The sequence below is a fragment of the Schistocerca nitens genome, chromosome 1 (assembly GCF_023898315.1).
Source record: "Schistocerca nitens isolate TAMUIC-IGC-003100 chromosome 1, iqSchNite1.1, whole genome shotgun sequence".
NCBI classification, from domain to species: Eukaryota; Metazoa; Arthropoda; class Insecta; order Orthoptera; family Acrididae; genus Schistocerca; species Schistocerca nitens.
The window spans coordinates 1033641495-1033659659 of NC_064614.1; the positions used below are offsets into that span (position 1 = coordinate 1033641495).

Consider the following 18165-nt stretch of genomic DNA (forward strand, 5'->3'; position numbering starts at 1 on the left):
TGTGCAATACATTGGCTATTGGTTGTCGATGCGACGTAACAACGAGGACCACTTAGACTCGCATCTGACGAGAACAGTGTGTCTGCGAGAAGTCATTTATGACTATAAATATGACTCTCTTACTCAACACTTTCGCGAAACTGTCTCGACGATTCAGTCTTCCCTAACGAAAACTTGTTCCTAATTTACATTGAATAATTTCATAACCTTGATGAACTGACAAGGCTTTCATGTGAGAAGACGATATAACGGCACGTAGTGGCACATAACGGAAAAATAGCGCCACTTTTTCTTTTTTGATACGTTGCACGGAAGACTTTTATCTAACTATGTTTTAACGCTACAGATTCAACAAGTTGCTCCGTGTTATCTCGTTATGGCTTATTACTTTGTGAAGAGAGAACAACAGTAACAGCCGCGCGGGGTAGCCACGCTATCTGGGGCGCCTTGCCACGGTTAGCGAGGATCGCCCCTGTCGTAGGTTTTGAGTCCTCCCTCGGGCATGGGAGTGTGTATGTGTGTGTGTGTGTGTGTGTGTGTGTGTGTGTGTGTTGTCGTTAGTGTTAAGTTAGTTTAAGTTCAGTTGAGTAGTGTATAAGCCTAGGGACCAATGACCTCAGCAGTCTGGTACTGTAAGAACTTACCACTAATTTCCAAATTTTCCAACATTAATAAATGAGAAAGTCTACTAGCTGCCAAAGCGTCTAGCTTAATGAAGTAGACAGAACTTTTTACCGCATATTGAGATGCGTATTTAACCTATAATACCCGAATGATTACAAGTGTTATCTTTAGATGAGTTTAGGTATTATGTATAACAAACCAGAGTACACAAAAACTCATCGCGACGTTCACATACTAGTTCACTTGATGGTGCTTAGAATGATTTACTATTTAAGCCTCAATACGATTTGATATTATTATTAGCATCATGCGTCGGCTTCGGATACAGCTATATCGATTGAGTCGTGCTGCGGCTCGCGTTGGTGCTGTTTGTAGGTTTCCGCCCTCTGTTGGAGGCCAGACGGTAACGTTTAGTTGGTATTGTTGCGGTTGTTTGTCTTCTTCTCATGTTGACCGCCACTTGGTATCGCAAGCGTTCCCTGTACGCTAGTGCCAGCAGCGGCCGTATGTAGAACTGTTGGCCAATCTTTGGGGAGACGTGGTTTTTCCGGATCGTGTGAGGGTGTCAGTTCGGTTGCGGACTCAGAAGGAGCCAGGTCCGCGCATCACAAGGCAGTCCGTTCTGCATGTTCTTATATCTTATAGCAACTGAACGTCTCCTTACAAAGCTTAACTGGGTATTGGATGGGCTTAAGGTACTGTCCATTAAAAAAGGGGACAAATACCTGACGGAAAAATGTCGGAACATATACGAAAATTACCAGGCGTGTATCTACATCTCAAGGATGAAATCTACTCTCACGCCATTCGCGTAAGAGTGGCACTAGTATCCTCACCATGGTCCGCAGCTCGTGGTCGTGCGGTAGCGTTCTGGCTTCCCACGCCCGGGTTCCCGGGTTCGATTCCCGGCGGGGTTAGGGATTTTCTCTGCCTCGTGATGACTGGGTGTTGTGTGATGTCCTTAGGCTAGTTAGGTTTAAGTAGTTCTAAGTTCTAGGGGACTGATGACCATAGCTGTTAAGTCCCATAGTGCTCAGAGCCATTTGAACCATTTTGAACCCTCACCATGAGAATGGAAATCAGGTTTGCTTTATATAAACACTTCAATGGTCATGAACGTTAGTTATCTTTGAGATTAGGCATGGTGAATTGATGTTAGTCACGAATACCTTTAAGGCAAACAAGGACGCCAATATCAACACCTCACTGAGTTTGAACGAGAACGTATAATAGAGCTACGGAAAATTGGATGGTCCTTCTGCTATATTGCAGAAAGACTTGCCAGGAATATAGCCACTGCAAAGGTAGCGGTGGTCAAGAGAAAGTACGGTCGCAAGGAAACCGGGCTCCGGACGGACACGTGACAATACCAAGAGTCCGGTATAAGGTCTGGTGCATCGTACTAAATCTGCAGTAGCGGTTTCCGCCGCAGTTGGTACTACAGTGACACGACGGACTGTAACAAATCGATCAGTTCAAGGATAGCTCCGAGGTAGACGGCCTGTAGAGTGCCATGCACTGACTCCAAACGAAAGCTCATTCGAGGGGAGTTGGTTCTCCGTCGGTGCCGTTGATGGCCGTGTGTTGATTAGAATGAGGCGAGTCGAGGGCCTGCAGCCAATCTGCGTGCTAGGCACACTGGGCATATACCTGGGATTATGGTCTGGTGTGCGATTTCGCGTGAAAGCACGGCATCACTCGTTGTTATCCTACACGTTCTGGCTCCAAAATTATACGTTAGTCTCATGATTCCACTTGAAGTGCAGCCAACATCATAATCGCTTCAACCCCCCCCCCCCCCCCCATGAACCATGGACCTTGCCGCTGGTGGGGAGGCTTGTGTGCCTCAACGATACACATAGCCGTACCGTAGGCGCAACCACAACGGAGGGGTATCTGTTGAGAGGCCAGACAAACGTGTGGTTCCTGAAGAGGGGCAGCAGCCTTTTCAGTAGTTGCAGGGGCAACAGTCTGGATGATTGACTGATCTGGCCTTGTAACACTAACCAAAACGGCCTTGCTGTATTGGTACTGCGAATGGCTGAAAGCAAGGGGAAACTACAGCCGTAATTTTTCCCGAGGGCATGCAGCTTTACTGTATGGTTAAATGATGACGGCGTCCTCTTGGGTAACATATTCCGGAGGTAAAAATAGTCCCCCATTCGGATCTCCGGGCGGGGACTACTCAAGAGGATGTCGTTATCAGGAGAAACAAAACTGGCATTCTACGGATTGGAGTGTGGAATGTCAGATCCCTTAATCGGGCAGGTAGGTTAGAAAATTTAAAAAGGAAAATGGATAGGTTAAAGTAAGATATAGTGGGAATTAGTGAAGTTCGGTGGCAGGAGGATCAAGACTTTTGGTCAGGTGAATACAGGGTTATAAATACAAAATCAAATAGGGGTAATGCAGGAGTAGGTTTAATAATGAATAAAAAAAATAGAAGAGCCGGTAAGATACTACAAACAGCATAGTGAACGTATTATAGTGGCCAAGATAGACACGAAGCCCACACCTACTACAGTAGTACAAGTTTATATGCCAACTAGCTCTGCAGATGATGAAGAAATAGAAGAAATATATGATGAGATAAAAGAAATTATTCAGGTAGTGAAGGGAGACGAAAATTTAATAGTCATGGGTGACTGGAATTCGACAGTAGGAAAAGGAGGAGAAGGAAACATAGTATGTGAATATGGATTGGGGCTAAGAAATGAAAGAGGAAGCCATCTGGTAGAATTTTGCACGGAGAATAACTTGATCATAGCTAACACTTGATCAAGAATCATAAAAGAAGGTTGTTTACATGGAAGAATCCTGGAGATACTAAAAGGTATCAGATAGATTATATAATGGTAAGACAGAGATTTAGGAACCAGGTTTTAAATTGTAGGACATTTCCAGGGGCAGATGTGGACTCTGACCACAATCTATTGGCTATGAACTGTAGATTAAAACTGAAGAAATTGCAAAAAGGTGGGAATTTAAGGAGATGGGACCTGGATAAACTGAAAGAACCAGAGGTTGTAGAGAGTTTCAGGGACAGCATAAGGGAACAATTGATAGGAATGGGGGAAAGAAATACAGTAGAAGACGAATGTGCAGCTCTGAGGGATGAAGTAGTGAAGGCAGCAGAGGGTCAAGTAGGTAAAAAGACGAGGGCTAGTAGAAATCCTTGGGTAACAGAAGAAATATTTAATTGATGAAAGGAGAAAATTAAAAATGCAATAAATGAAGCAGGCAAAAAGGAATACAAACGTCTCAAAAATGAGATCGACAGGAAGTGAAAACTGGCTAAGCAGGCATGGCTAGAGGACAAATGTAAGGATGTAGAGGCTTATCTCACTAGGGGTAAGACAGATACAGCCTACAGGAAAATTAAAGAGACCTTTGGAGAATAGAGAGCCACTTGTATGAATATCTAGAGCTCAGATGGAAACCCAGTTCTAAGCAAAGAGGGGAAAGGAGAAAGGTGGAAGGAGTATATAGAGGGTCTACACAAGGGCGATGTACTTGAGGACAATATTATGGAAATGGAAGAGGATGTAGATGAAGATGAAATGGGAGATATGATACTGCGTGAAGAGTTTGACAGAGCACTGAAAGACCTAAGTTGAAACAAGGCCCCAGGAGTAGACAACATTCCATTGGAACTACTGACGGCCTTGTGAGAGCCAGTCCTGACAAAACTCTACCACCTGGTGAGCAAGATGTATGAAACAGGCGAAATACCCTCAGACTTCAAGAAGAAGATAATAATTCCAATCCCAAAGAAAGCAGGTGTTGACAGATGTGAAAATCACCGAACTATCAGTATAATAAGTCACAGCTGCAAAATACTAACGCGAATTATTTACAGACGAGTGGAAAAACTAGTAGAAGCCGACCTCGGGGAAGATCAGTTTGGATTCCGTAGAAATGTTGGAACACGTGAGGCAACACTGACCTTACGACTTATCTTAGAAGAAAGATTAAGGAAAGGCAAACCTACGTTTCTAGCATTTGTAGACTTAGAGAAAGCTTTTGACAATGTTGACTGGAATACTCTCTTTCAAATTCTAAAGGTAGCAGGGGTAAAATACAGGGAGCGAAGGCTATTTACAATTTGTACAGAAACCAGATGTCAGTTATAAGGGTCGAGGGGCATGAAAGGGAAGCAGTGGTTGGGAAGGGAGAGAGACAGGGTTGTAGCCTCTCCCCGATGTTATTCAATCTGTATATTGAGCAAGCAGTAGAGGAAACAGAACAAAAATTTGGAGTAGGTATTAAAATCAAGAGAGAAGAAATAAAAACTTTGAGGTTCGCCGATGACATTGTAATTCTGTCAGAGACAGCAAATGACTTGGAAGAGCAGTTGAACGGAATGGACAGTGTCTTGAAAGGAGGATATAAGATGAACATTAACAAAAGTAAAACAAGGATAATGGAATGTAGTCGAATTAAGTCTGGTGATGCTGAGGGAATTAGATTAGGAAATGAGACACTTAAAGTAGTAAAGGAGTTTTGCTATTTGGGGAGTAAAATAACTGATGTTGGTCGAAGTAGAGGGGATATAAAAGGTAGACTGGCAATGGCAAGGAAAGCGTTTCTGAAGAAGAGAAATTTGTTAACATCGAGTATAGATTTAAGTGTTAGGAAGTCGTTTCTGAAAGTATTTGTATGGAGTGTAGCCATGTACGGAAGTGAAACATGGACGATAAATAGTTTGGACAAGAAGAGAATAGAAGTTTTCGAAACGTGGTGCTACAGAAGAATGTTGAAGATTAGGTGGGTAGATCACGTAACTAATGAGGAGGTATTGAATAGGATTGGGGAGAAGAGAAGTTTGTGGCACAACTTGACCAGAAGAAGGGATCGGTTGGTAGGACATGTTTTGAGGCATCAAGGGATCACAAATTTAGCATTTGAGGGCAGCGTGGAGGGTAAAAATCGTAGAGGGAGACCAAGAGATGAAGACACTAAACAGATTCAGAAGGATGTAGGTTGCAGTAGGTACTGGGAGATGAAGGAGCTTGCACAGGATAGATTAGCATGGAGAGCTGCATCAAACCAGTCTTAGGACTGAAGACCACAATAACAACAACGCTCGCTTACATACTGCTTCCATCTGTCTCCAATGGAGCGCTTATGGGGCATTGTTGGAAGACGATTCCCAAGAAATGCACAAGTAGCCTTAACCGGCCCTGTACTAACCAACCACGTGCGACGGGCGTGGAACTCTATCCTACCATTTGACATCCGGAAACTGCACAACAGGGTGCATGCATGTTTACAAGGCTGCATTCAACATTCTGTCGGCTGCGCCAGTAAGCAGCGCAGCGGAAGTTGACATTTGCAATAGCTTACATCCCGGTGATCGTGTAGTGTTAATCACTTAAATATGTCACCTAGACAAATGCATTCTCTTAAAGCCATCATTCTACGAGAATTATTTTAAGGTTTGGTGATTTTTTCCCGCCAATGTATATATACAGACGACTTGAGTGTAATAATCAGGAGCGATAATAACACTACAAAATTAAAGAGCGAAATTCAGCTTTATTGCACAGCTACGGGTGCATAACTGAACAGACAACAAGTTCGTTTCTTAATATGAGTGGTTTCCGAAACACAAGATTGGAATGGGCGAACTCTACAAAACACCAAAAATCACTGAAAATTACATTTTATAAGTGCCCTCTAGGAATGGCTGCAGAAAACTTGACAAATTTCTGGGTATGTTGTAAGAACACAAAAAAACAGAGAATTGAATGAAACACACACAGTGCAGTTGATCGACTCTACTAGTCCTTCAAAAGCTTTTCATTTCGTCAAATGCACACCTACCCCCTTGGGAATTGCGAAGATCGTTACGAGAACGCTTTACCAGCTACTTTCACACGTGTGCTGGTACAATCCTTGAGGTGCGGAGAAGGCGGCTTAGGTGTGTTCGATAACGGACGGAAGACATATGGCTTATTTATCTAAATGACTCAGAAAAGTGTTCAAATATACCGTGAAAGTATAGCCTCCTTATTATTTAACACATCGGCGCCAAAGGCTTTAGATCTACCTGTAGATGTAACATCACTAACTTTGGAATTAGAGCATGTCAGTATTTATTTTATCGAAGTAAGCTGTATTCAAAGAATCTGTAGAATTGAAAGCAATATCACCAGCCAACTGCAACGAATAAAATAAAACCTTAATGGACGCGAAGAAATCAAGGAAAATTCGGAGAATATCTGGAACAACACTAACAGGAAAGTCTTTTCCACAAAATTACAGCCTACATGACATAGAGATGCTAATGATATTCTACCAACAAGTAACAGACTGCTTACAATAGTTGTGTTACGAACTAGTATCGTAAGTGTGGATTTGTCGACACTATAATACATGGTTTTACTCCTAATAAGAACCGACGGGAGATACGTCACAACCGATGAATTGACGGCACCGGTTTCCTCTGACACCTCGAAACAAAATTGTAGCACGATTAAGTGACTACACCGTAATTTTGTCAGTTACGTTACCAATAAAATAGGATATAAAATAACTGAGCTTATAGATCGTGTATTGTACTAAAATTCCATAAAAAGTACTCCAGGAGACATCATAAGAGCTATTTTTGCTACATGTTGAAAGTAATATCAATATTTCATAGGCGAGGAATAGGATGACATTATGATGAAGTTAGGCAAGGGTACATTCCGGTACAAGAGATTTTAAGGAAACGTGGACGCCACATCCTAACAACATGTCTGTTATCTGTGTAACGGATGGTAACAAATCCGTTACATACATGTTCTGCTGATTTTACTGTTTCTTCCATCTTTAACCCCTATACGTTGACGACTTTACATATACATACAATTACGAACAATTGGAAGGAACACATACAAAAAGTTGTGGGTAAGGCTAACCAAAGAATACATTTTATTGACAGAAAATGTAGCAGATCTAGTAAGGAGACTGCCTAAACTACGCTTGTCCGTCCTCTTTTAGACTACAGCTGCACTGTGTGGGATCCTTATCAGGTAGGACTGACGAAGTACATCGAAAACGTTCAAAGAATTGCAGCTCGTTATGAATTATCGAGAAATATGAGAGAAAGTGTCACTGAAATGGTACAGGATTTGGGCTGGACATCACTAAAAGGAAGGCGTTTTTCGTTGCGACGGAATCTTCTCACGAAATTCGAATCACCAACTTTCTCCTCCGAATGTGAAAATATTTTGTTGACACCAACCTACATAGGGGGAAACGATCACCACGATAAAATAAGGGAAATCAAATCTCGTATGGAAAGATACAGGTGTTCGTTCTTTCCGAGCTCTGTAAGAGATTGGAATAAAAGAGAATTGTCAAGGTGGTTCGATGAATTCTGTACCAGGCACTCAAATGTGATTTGCCGAGTACCCATGTAGATGTAGATATATTTCACATCATTTCGACAGCTAGCTTAAAGACTTATTAATTTACTTGTCTGAAGAACAAGATGATCAATGCAGATTCATAAATCATCCATTGTTGATATGTTTCTCTTCCAAGAAAACAAAAAATTCGTTTTATGTGGATTTATCTGAATATGGAGAGGAATTTAATTTCAGTTAATTCATTGTTTTACCTGAACAACGATTTTTTATTGAAGCCAAGAGCAATTATTGTCTGACGAAGAGCCAAGTGCTTATGTTTATTGCAGTATCTGTATAATATATTTCTTAATAACAGAAACGAATTAAGTTTTTGAAAGGAACCGTATTTTGTTTAATGTCGAAGAAGCAGGGCGAGTGAAAGCAAAAATGGCGAGTACAAGGACGGATTATAAGGGGTGCATGTAGGCCAGAAACAAGAAACAGCTTTTAAAAAGTAAGGCGAAAAAGTACGTCAGCGCGGCGGAACGCTTTGCCAGGAGCACAGGTTTGATGCTCGGCTGTGTCGAAGGTATTTTCTGCTCGGGTACGCGGGGTTGTGTTGTCTTCATCATTTCATCATGATCTACATCTACATCTACATACATACTCCGCAATCCACCATACGGTGCGTGGCGGAGGGTACCTCGTACCACAACTAGCATCTTCTCTCCCTGTTCCACTCCCAAAGAGAACGAGGGAAAAATGACTGCCTATATGCCTCTGTACGAGCCCTAATCTATCTCATCTTATCTTTGTCGTCTTTCCGCGAAATGTAAATTGGCGGCAGTAAAATTGTGCTGCAGTCAGCCTCAAATGCTGGTTCTCTAAATTTCCTCAGTAGCGATTCACGAAAAGAACGCCTCCTTTCCTCTAGAGACTCCCACCCGAGTTCCTGAAGCATTTCCGTAACACTCCCGTGATGATCAAACGTACGATCAACAAATCTAGCAGACCGCCTCTGAATTGAATCTATGTCCTCCCTCAAGCCGACCTGATAGGGATCCCAAACGCTCGAGCAGTACTCAATAATAGGTCGCATTAATGTTTTATAAGCGGTCTCCTTCACAGATGAACCACATCTTCCTAAAATTCTACCAATGAACCGAAGACGACTAACCGCCTTCCCCACAACTGCCGTTACATGCTTGTCCCACTTCATATCGCTCTGCAATGTTACGCCCAAATATTTAATCGACGTGGCTGTGTCAAGCTCTACACAACTAATGGGGTATTCAAAAGTTACAGGATTCTTTTTCCTATTCATCTGCATTAATTTACATTTATCTATATTTAGAGTTAGCTGCCATTCTTTACACCAATCACAAATCCTGTCCAAGTCATCTTGTATCCTCCTACAGTCACTCAACGACGACACCTTCCCGTACACCACAGCATCATCAGCAAACAGCGGCACATTGCTATCCACCCTAGCCAAAAGATCATTTATGTAGATAGAAAACAACAGCGGACCTATCACACTTCTCTGGGGCACTCCAGATGATACTCTCACCTCCGGTGAACACTCACCATCGAGGACAACGTACTGGGTTCTATTACTTAAGAGGTCTTCGAGCCACTCACATACTTGGGAACCAATCCCATATGCTCGTACCTTAGCTAGGAGTCTGCAGTGGGGCAACGAGTCAAACGCTTTCCGGAAGTCAAAGAATATGGCATCCGTCTGATACCCTTCATCCATGGTTCGCAAGATATCATGTGAAAAAAGGGCGAGTTGCGTTTCGCAGGAGCGATGCTTTCTAAAGCCGTGCTGATGCATGGACAGCAACTTCTCTGTCTCAAGGAAATTCATTATATTCGAACTGAGAATATGTTCGAGAATCCTGCAACAAACCGATGTTAAGGACATTGGTAATTTTGAGGATCCGTCCTTCTACCCTTCTTATATACAGGCGTAACGTGCGCTTTTTTCCAGTCGATCGGGACTTTACGTTGGGCACGATATTCGCGATAAATGCAAGCTAAGTAAGGAGCCACTCTCTGTAAAACCGAATTGGAATCCCAACAGGACCTGGCGATTTATTTATTTTTAACCCATTCAGCTGCTTCACAACCCCAAGGACGTCTATCACTATGTCCTTCATACGGGAATCTGTACGAGACTCAAACGGTGGTGTGTTTGTACAATCCTCCTGCGTGAAAGATTTCTCAAATGCTAAATTTAAAATTTCAGCTTTCGTTTTCCTTGGGTTTTCAGCAAGATCTTTTGCTAAGGTATGACGGTGGTAGTGGTTGAATGCTTCGCGCATCGCTCTTTTTACAGCTGCACGAATCTCTACTAACTTTTGACTGTCCTCATTCTCCCGATCTTTCTTGTACCGCGAGTGCAACTGCCTTTGCTTCCTGAGCATTTCCGAATTCCGCTGTTAAACCACGGTGGGTCTTTTCCGTCCGTAACCCACTTTTTCGGCACATACTTGTCCAATGCGTGATTTACAATGTGTTTAAAATTTGCCCATAATTCTTCCACGTCCATCGTACCGGAAGTAAATGAAGTCGATTCATTTACTGAGTGGGATGCTAACAACTGCTTATCTGCTATTTCTAGTAAGAATACTCTCCTAGCCTTCTTGACCGACCTTTTAACTTTCGTAACCATAGTCGTAATGACAACATCATGATCACTAATCCCTGTCTCAACAGTGACACCGTCGATGAGGTACGGTCTGTTCGTGGCTACCAGATCTAAAATATTTCCATTACGCGTTGGCTGTCGATTTAGCTGCTCAAGACAGTTTTCGGATAATGTGTTCAAAAGTAATTCACACGACGGCTTGTATGTACCACCTGTACACATAAGTCGCCGAAGTGGAGCCAGTTAAAAGGATTTGCACCAGGTGACCGGTCTACCCGACGGCAGGCACTAGCAATACGCACATTTCATTTCAGTTCATTATTTAAGATATAAAACACTAGTAGCTGATGACATGGAAGGTATTCCAGCTTTATACCAATCCTTCTGCGAGCTCTTTGCTCATGTTAATATTTGGCAAAGTCGACTTCGATAGTAGCTGCTTCAAAATATAAATACTGCACATACACATATCGTATTATTTGAGGAACTATTTGCACTAATTCAAATATTCTCTATGGTGTCCGTTAAGAGAAGGACGAAAATTAATGTAAGATAAAGTTTGGTCATTTGAAATAAATTTGCATGAAAATCTGGTTTCTCAGCACCCGATAAAACAGCATCTATTTCTTTTTATTCAGCGGAATAATCTCCATTGCAAATGATGTGCGAATTTTCGTGAATGTGTAATGTTTTCCAGAAAATCGTAACGGAGATGTTCTCCCACATGTACATTTCGTAATTAAGGCTCGAAGCTGTAACAAAACATCCAGAAAATGGAACTGCTCCCCTTAACAAAGCAGAACAGCGAACAAAATGCTCTGTATAATGAAAGAAACAGACCAAAAAAGGAAGAAAATTAGAATTATTTTTTAACATCTACTGTCAGAAATGGTGTGCATGTTAAGAATACTTTTTAATTTGAAAATTGGCATTTTGAGTATAATCGTTACCGGGAAGTATCTTAAACTCTACACCTTTGTGTACCCTGTGTTGGGCTTCCAGCTATAATAAATCTATTTTGCTTGAATTGGGCTCGAGTGGGCAATGTTGTTATTGATTCATCTACTAAGGTGCCACTAACAATACACACAAAAATGGCTCTGAGCACTATGGGACTTAACTTCTGAGGTCATCAGTCCCCTAGAACTTAGAACTACTTAAACCTAACCAACCTAAGGACACCACACACATCCATGCCCGAGGCAGGATTCGAACCTGCGACCGTAGCGGTCGTGCGGTTCCAGACTGTAGCGCCTAGAACCGCTAGCCCACTCCGGCTGGCACTAACAATACAAATTTATAGGTTTAATTCGTTCGCTAGATTGCCTCCCCCCCCCCCATTTGTTGCAAACTCGTACTTATTTGTTCTCCGGTAACCGTCGCTGGACTTACATTATTGGTACAAGACCACTTCCGACAATGTGTGAGCTTCAGAGCTGGATTCCCGTCTTAATCTGTCCGTAAGTTCCAGCGCATTCTTTACTTTAAAATATTTAGTTTTATTTTTCAACTTTGTTGTCTCTATGCCTCTCGTATATCAATATCTTTTTAATATCGTCACTAGAGTGAAAACACATGCCATCAGCACATTTAAAACCCCAATCCATACCAACACGGGAAACGAATATGCGACCTCAGCTTTGCGTTTCTTGAAATCATGAAGCCTGTCGTATTGTTCGATAGAAAGTTCTGAAAGTACTCTCTTCCTACGGAACATCAATTATAATGTTCTTCTGGTACTGAAACTGCTATTGCTGCTGCGAAATAACAACTTTTGAAAGCACAAATATTTGCATACCATGCTGAAAAGTAATTCCCTCGAATTTCTAATATGAAAACCGTTACAGGTTAAAAAACCACAAATTTTATTAACATCCTACATATTTACAGCCTTCTGGCACCAGAGCGCTCCGAATTGTAGCATGTAACATAGCGAGATGTTACGTAATTATGTTGATGCGGGAGAAGCAGCGTGCTGTAATCAAGTTTCGAAATCAAAGAGTTCATCGACAGCTGGAGCATCCCCCCCCCCCCCCCCCTTTCAGTTCAGCAAGACGATGCCAGACAACTCACGACCGCTGCGACATGTGCAAAAATCCGATCCTTTGGTACACAGCCATCGATTATTCTCCATACATTCCCGAATTGCCCGTTTCCAAAACTAAACGAACAGCTTCGAGAGATTAACTTTGATAGTTATGGAGCGGTGCAACCAGGGGTGAGGTACTGGCTCCATCCTCAGAGTCAAACATTCTGCGGTGACAGTATCAACGAACCGGTCTCTCGTTGCGAAGAATGTGTTCGTCGCGGATATCACTATATCGAAAAACGAATACGAAGACATAAACAATAGAATGTGTAATGTTAATAACCTTTGTTTTATTGAAAAAATTGTAGGAGTTCTAACATTAAAAATTAGGAGGCATTGTTACTAAGCACGCCTTCGTATGATATAAATATTGAGAACAAAACTCTTTTTTCCGACGTGAACAATGACAGGCACAGACAAAATCAAAAATTTGGATAAAATTTTAAGATGAGTAAAAGCGATCTGGTGATGCATCTTCGTTAAAACGACAATCTACGTATCAGTCTAGACTATTGTTTCAAGTTACTTTGAGGAAATAGTGGTTCAAATAAGTCGCAAATCTGCTAGCGTGTATGATTCACTGATATCGTACCCCGTTGAAGCATTTAGTCATTCACCCATGCTCAGCAGAAATACAATGTTGTTTGCTTCTCTATCTTAGTTTCTCGGTATTAAAATCTACACTTTCAATTGCTTACGTTCTGAGTCGATATGATCGTATTGTTCATCGAGAACCATCTGTAGGACTGAAATGTTTCTTCAAAAAATATTTACATGCAACAATAAAACTGTCCAGCCCTCTGAACAGCCCCTATGCAAATATGACTTCCTGACAAGTCCTTGTGTTATCAAGACGTTTGTGTCCCAGTATTGTGACCTGTCGACGCCTGTGTGCTTCTTTGAACGGACAACGGCCGACCTTCTTCCACTTTTTCCTTAGCTGACTTAATATTCTGCTTCTATTGACTTCATTGTGGACTTGAGCGATAAGCTTCTTCCTTCGTTACTTGTTTAGATAAATGCACGTTACAAACTACAGTTGAAGGATAGTTCAATGAAACAGCCTTCCGATGTGCCTCACGGATGCGCAATATGAGCGCTGGTGCCCTCAGTATTAGATAAGATCAGCAGCACTCCAACGTAGTTTGGTATCGAACCTGTTGTCTACAGGGTAGTTTCACCGCTGGAAGGTTCTGGAAAAATTTAGAACTCAGCATCTTCTAGTCGTGTGCAGCTGTCAATTTCTTTAAATGAGAAAAATGCGGTATGATGTTTATGTACGGGAGTGAAAACCCAATTAAGCCGTCTATAGGACAAGTGCTGATTTTCGACGCTATGTTACTTCATTTAAATAACTGGGGCTAATACTATAACGCCATATGAATTAATAAACGGAATAACAGTGTGAAATAATAACACGTCTAAAAGCGATGAATGTGGCAAGTTTTAACTTCTTGGAGTATCTGACGTTAGCTGTACCTTTAATTGGATTGTTGAGACCAGAGAAAAATAAGTGTCCACTATCTTTCGTGCCAGCTAGGTGGAGAATTGTGTGTGGATAGTTACTACGCGATGCACGTGTGTAACATCAGAAACAATGTTAAATATTGGAACTCTGAGATATTATTTCCTGATGTACATTTTGCAAGTATCGTTTGTAAAAGAGATCATCTGCAGCTAATGTCGTCCAACAGTACCAGGTCTTAGTAGAAAGCCATTTCGTAAATCATTAACTGATACATATTTTCATCGTATGTCACGTGAACTGTTCCTTTGCATCTCCTGCTCGGTATGGAAACTGCAACGAAATACAATACCGAATTCTGACACTTAGTGGTGCCCATATCACTACATTTATCATGCCGTACTATACCTCAGTGCGCGTCAGAAGCCATAATAAATTTGCATGAACAGCGCAATCATGTTCATGTAATGCTTCAGGACAAATATTAACATCCATTGTATACGTAATTACGGAGCAAGAATTTAAAGTTTTGCTGTATACTCTAGTAGAAAAACAGGAATTGACTAGACGCATCATCTCACTGTATTCCCTAGAAGTGTAGTTAATCCGTTCTCGTTTGTCATAAAGTTTATTCACGAATCTCATTAAGCCTTCAGACGAGACGCCCACACGTCATGATCAAGTGGCAGACGGTACAAGAGAGGAGCGCTCCTCTCCGAGTGGTTGAAATTCTGAGAGCGTACGTTCGGAGACGAGCTAGGCAACATATTACCACCTGCCACGTACTTTTCACGAAATGACCAGCGCGGGAAAAACAGAGAGACTAGAGCTCACACTGGGGTACCTAGGTAATCGTTCATGCTGGGCACGATTCTCGACTGCAGCAGGAAAGGGGTCATTTATAAAGGTCCCAGAATCACCCTTCGCCACACACTGACAGCGGGCTTGCAGAGTGTAGATGCTGATAACAGCAGTAGTTTTTCTATGACCGAATGAATAACAAAACAAACATCTAAAACCACAGCCGGGTTTCATATCTTTCTATTTTCTATGCTAAATGCTTGTTGACACTATGCTTGAAGTACAATAAGGACGTAAAAAACGTTATTTTGTTTGGAAAACAAGGATGTTACTACATCCGTAACACAAGTTTCGATGAGGCTGGAGTGGTGAAGGTGATTGTGTTTTTTTTGCGTCAATGAACCAATCTGGCATTTGCTTTAATCGATAAAGAGCCACAGAGGCGATATTAATTTTGGATAGCTGAACTGGGACTTGGATCCCGAACCTTCTGAATTCAACAACTACCGTCTTGTCGATGTTCACATAAAAGAGTACCACATTATACACTTATTACATTACGTATGTAACACTTTAAAGCCATTTTCTGTAACCCCTACTCCTGTCGTAATTACAGGAGAACATACGACGGAGTGCTCAAAAGTAATACCTCCAAATTTTTTATGTAAAAACTCTTTAAGTTTTTTTAAATAAAAAAGATATCATTAACATTCCACAGCTTTATTCTTCATGTCCACATATTTGTAACTTTCTGCCGATCAAGGGCTCCAAATTGCAATGTATAACGTAACTATGTCGGTGCGTGAGGAACAAAATGTTGTAATCAGATTTCGAATTCGAAACGTTCGTCCACACATGGATCACTGTCCTTCAGCATGACAAGGCCACACCACACACGAGCGCTGCCACATCTGCAACAATCCGGAGCCTTGTGTCCTCTGTCACCGATCACCTTTAAAAAACACCTTAGAGTACTTCATTTTGATATTGATGAAGTGTTGCAAGCAGAGACGAGGCTGTGGCTTCGTCCTCAAACATTCTACAGTGACGACATCAACAAACAGATCTCTCGTTCGAAGAAATGTGATGTTCGCCAGCGTGATTATGTTGAGAAGTATATGGTATATGTAGACATGAAGAATAAATATGTAAAATTGAATAACGTTTGGTTTATTTAAAAAGCTTCAAGAGTTTTCACATAAAAGATTCAGAAGCGTTACTTTCCTATATATATATATATATATATATATATATATATATATATATATATATATATGTGTGTGTGTGTGTGTGTGTGTGTGTGTGTGTGTGTGTATGATAGTGTTCACAGTGCGATGATTTGAGACTATGCTAAAGTCAACAAAAGGCTTATCATGCGCTGGACGTACTACATAATAACCTACTACATATCTAATATGTATCACTGAGTGGTGCAGAACCATTCTGTAAATCAAATTATGGTAATTTAACTCTTCATACGATATACAACTGATTAAATGTGCTGTGGACACTGTACTAAGAAGAATTTGGGCTATTATTCCTTAATTTCTGCCTCTTCTTATATTTAATCCCTACTTGGGATTGCCAACACTTCAAAGTTGCGTATTGCCATGACCCGTTTACATAGCATAGTTCTGGAAGATGCTTTATAGCGAATGTACTACCTTCTGTCTTATCCGAAAGTAGTTACTGTGTAGCATTAGACCATTTAACGATTCGTTTCGCGCAATATCATTAAAATCTGCGATTTCGACTCCCAAATGGGCAAATTTCTCTTTGTAACTATGTAGTCACCCAGAACCAATCTAGGTAGCTATGAGAATTGACCTATGAGAAAGCTACAGATTTTTGTTTCATTTGTACCGCCGAATACAGAAATAACGCGTTCTCTATTAACGTTTCTGTTAATGGCAAGTTAAATGAAACAAAGTGTTGTGTAAGATTACTTCTACAAAATGAGTTCATTGGTTTATTACCTAAGCAAAAATTATGTTCAACACAGATTCTTCACCTACCTGAAACAGAACTGTGGCACAAGGTATCTTGTAACATTTTGGGCACGTGAACACATTTAGTTAGAAAAATACGTGCTGCGCTTCAGTGATGTACCACTGTGTCTTAATCTTCCAATTTCGTTAGTGAAATAACTGTATGTAACATAACTTCGACAGCCATGTAAATTGTTTACGAGAAGGCAAAGTTAAGGTTCATTTCGTAGGGTATGTGGGACAATGGATGTGAGTCTACGCAGGAAAGTAATTAGCGGGTAATAAATGACGAAGAACTTGCAACTTCTAGCGTTAGGACTGCGTTATTTACGATATGACGCAGACGTCTGCTGTCTTGAGGCACCCGATTCTCAAAATATATGTTCTACGACTCGGATAGGTAGCATGACAGACGATTCTTTTCTTGCCTACTTCCATATAATTAGATTTACAATACGTTTACTCAAATTTCATAATAATCCACAGCTACAGTAACACCAAGGTATCACATTGTCTCGATGTAAATATTTACCGGACTCGTCAATCTGTATCTGTGAAGACGCTGCCGTCGACGAGAAGGCGAAGGAGCAGAAGAAGAGAAAGGAAGAGCAGACGAGCACCGTGCGCAGTATTCGGCGTCGCGGTCCGGCGAACGGTAGCGGAACGTCGGTCACCATGCTGTCATGACAGGTGCGACCTAACAATGAGCGCGTCTCGCGAGTCACCGGTCGCCGGGAAACAGCGCAGGCGGCATCGCGTCTCGCTGTGCCTCGCGGACGCTGTCGGCGCAACACTGGCGCGCCGCCGGGCCGCCGCTGCGAGCCGTCCCAAGGCGCCCCGAGCGCACCCGATCTACAGCGGAAACGTTCGAAGCGGTGCCGCCACACTGACCGAGTTTGCGCATCCACTGATCTTCAATGACTTTCCCATTTGCTCAATAGCTGGATACGCCGGCATCTAGCTTCCCACGAGTCTACAGATATTTCCACATCTACACACCTTATTAAAATTGTATACTAACCCCAAGGCGAGGGCCACACGTTACGTTGTTTCTTTTTTCCTTTTTCATTTTTATTGTTTTTTATATAAGACGGCGGCGCTATATACACAGCCTGATAATACTTGCAACATGTGGCCCCAGGGTTGCGGAATTTCTGAAGATGTTCGCCTTGGTCGAGAGAAACATAGCAAAATAACGAAAAAGTTAC

At 41.7% G+C, this 18165-nt stretch overlaps 1 protein-coding gene across 1 annotated transcript in view; it reads right to left on the reverse strand.

Annotated features, from left to right (window-relative positions):
* LOC126223750 (uncharacterized) overlaps positions 1-17679 on the reverse strand; it is a 504566-nt gene extending 486887 nt beyond the window's left edge. The window contains exon 1 of the mRNA XM_049942199.1: positions 17490-17679. Within this exon, the coding sequence (XP_049798156.1) occupies positions 17490-17634 (145 nt within the window). The 5' untranslated portion in view covers positions 17635-17679. The remainder of the gene's footprint in view (positions 1-17489) is intronic.
* Positions 17680-18165: the final 486 nt, after the last annotated feature.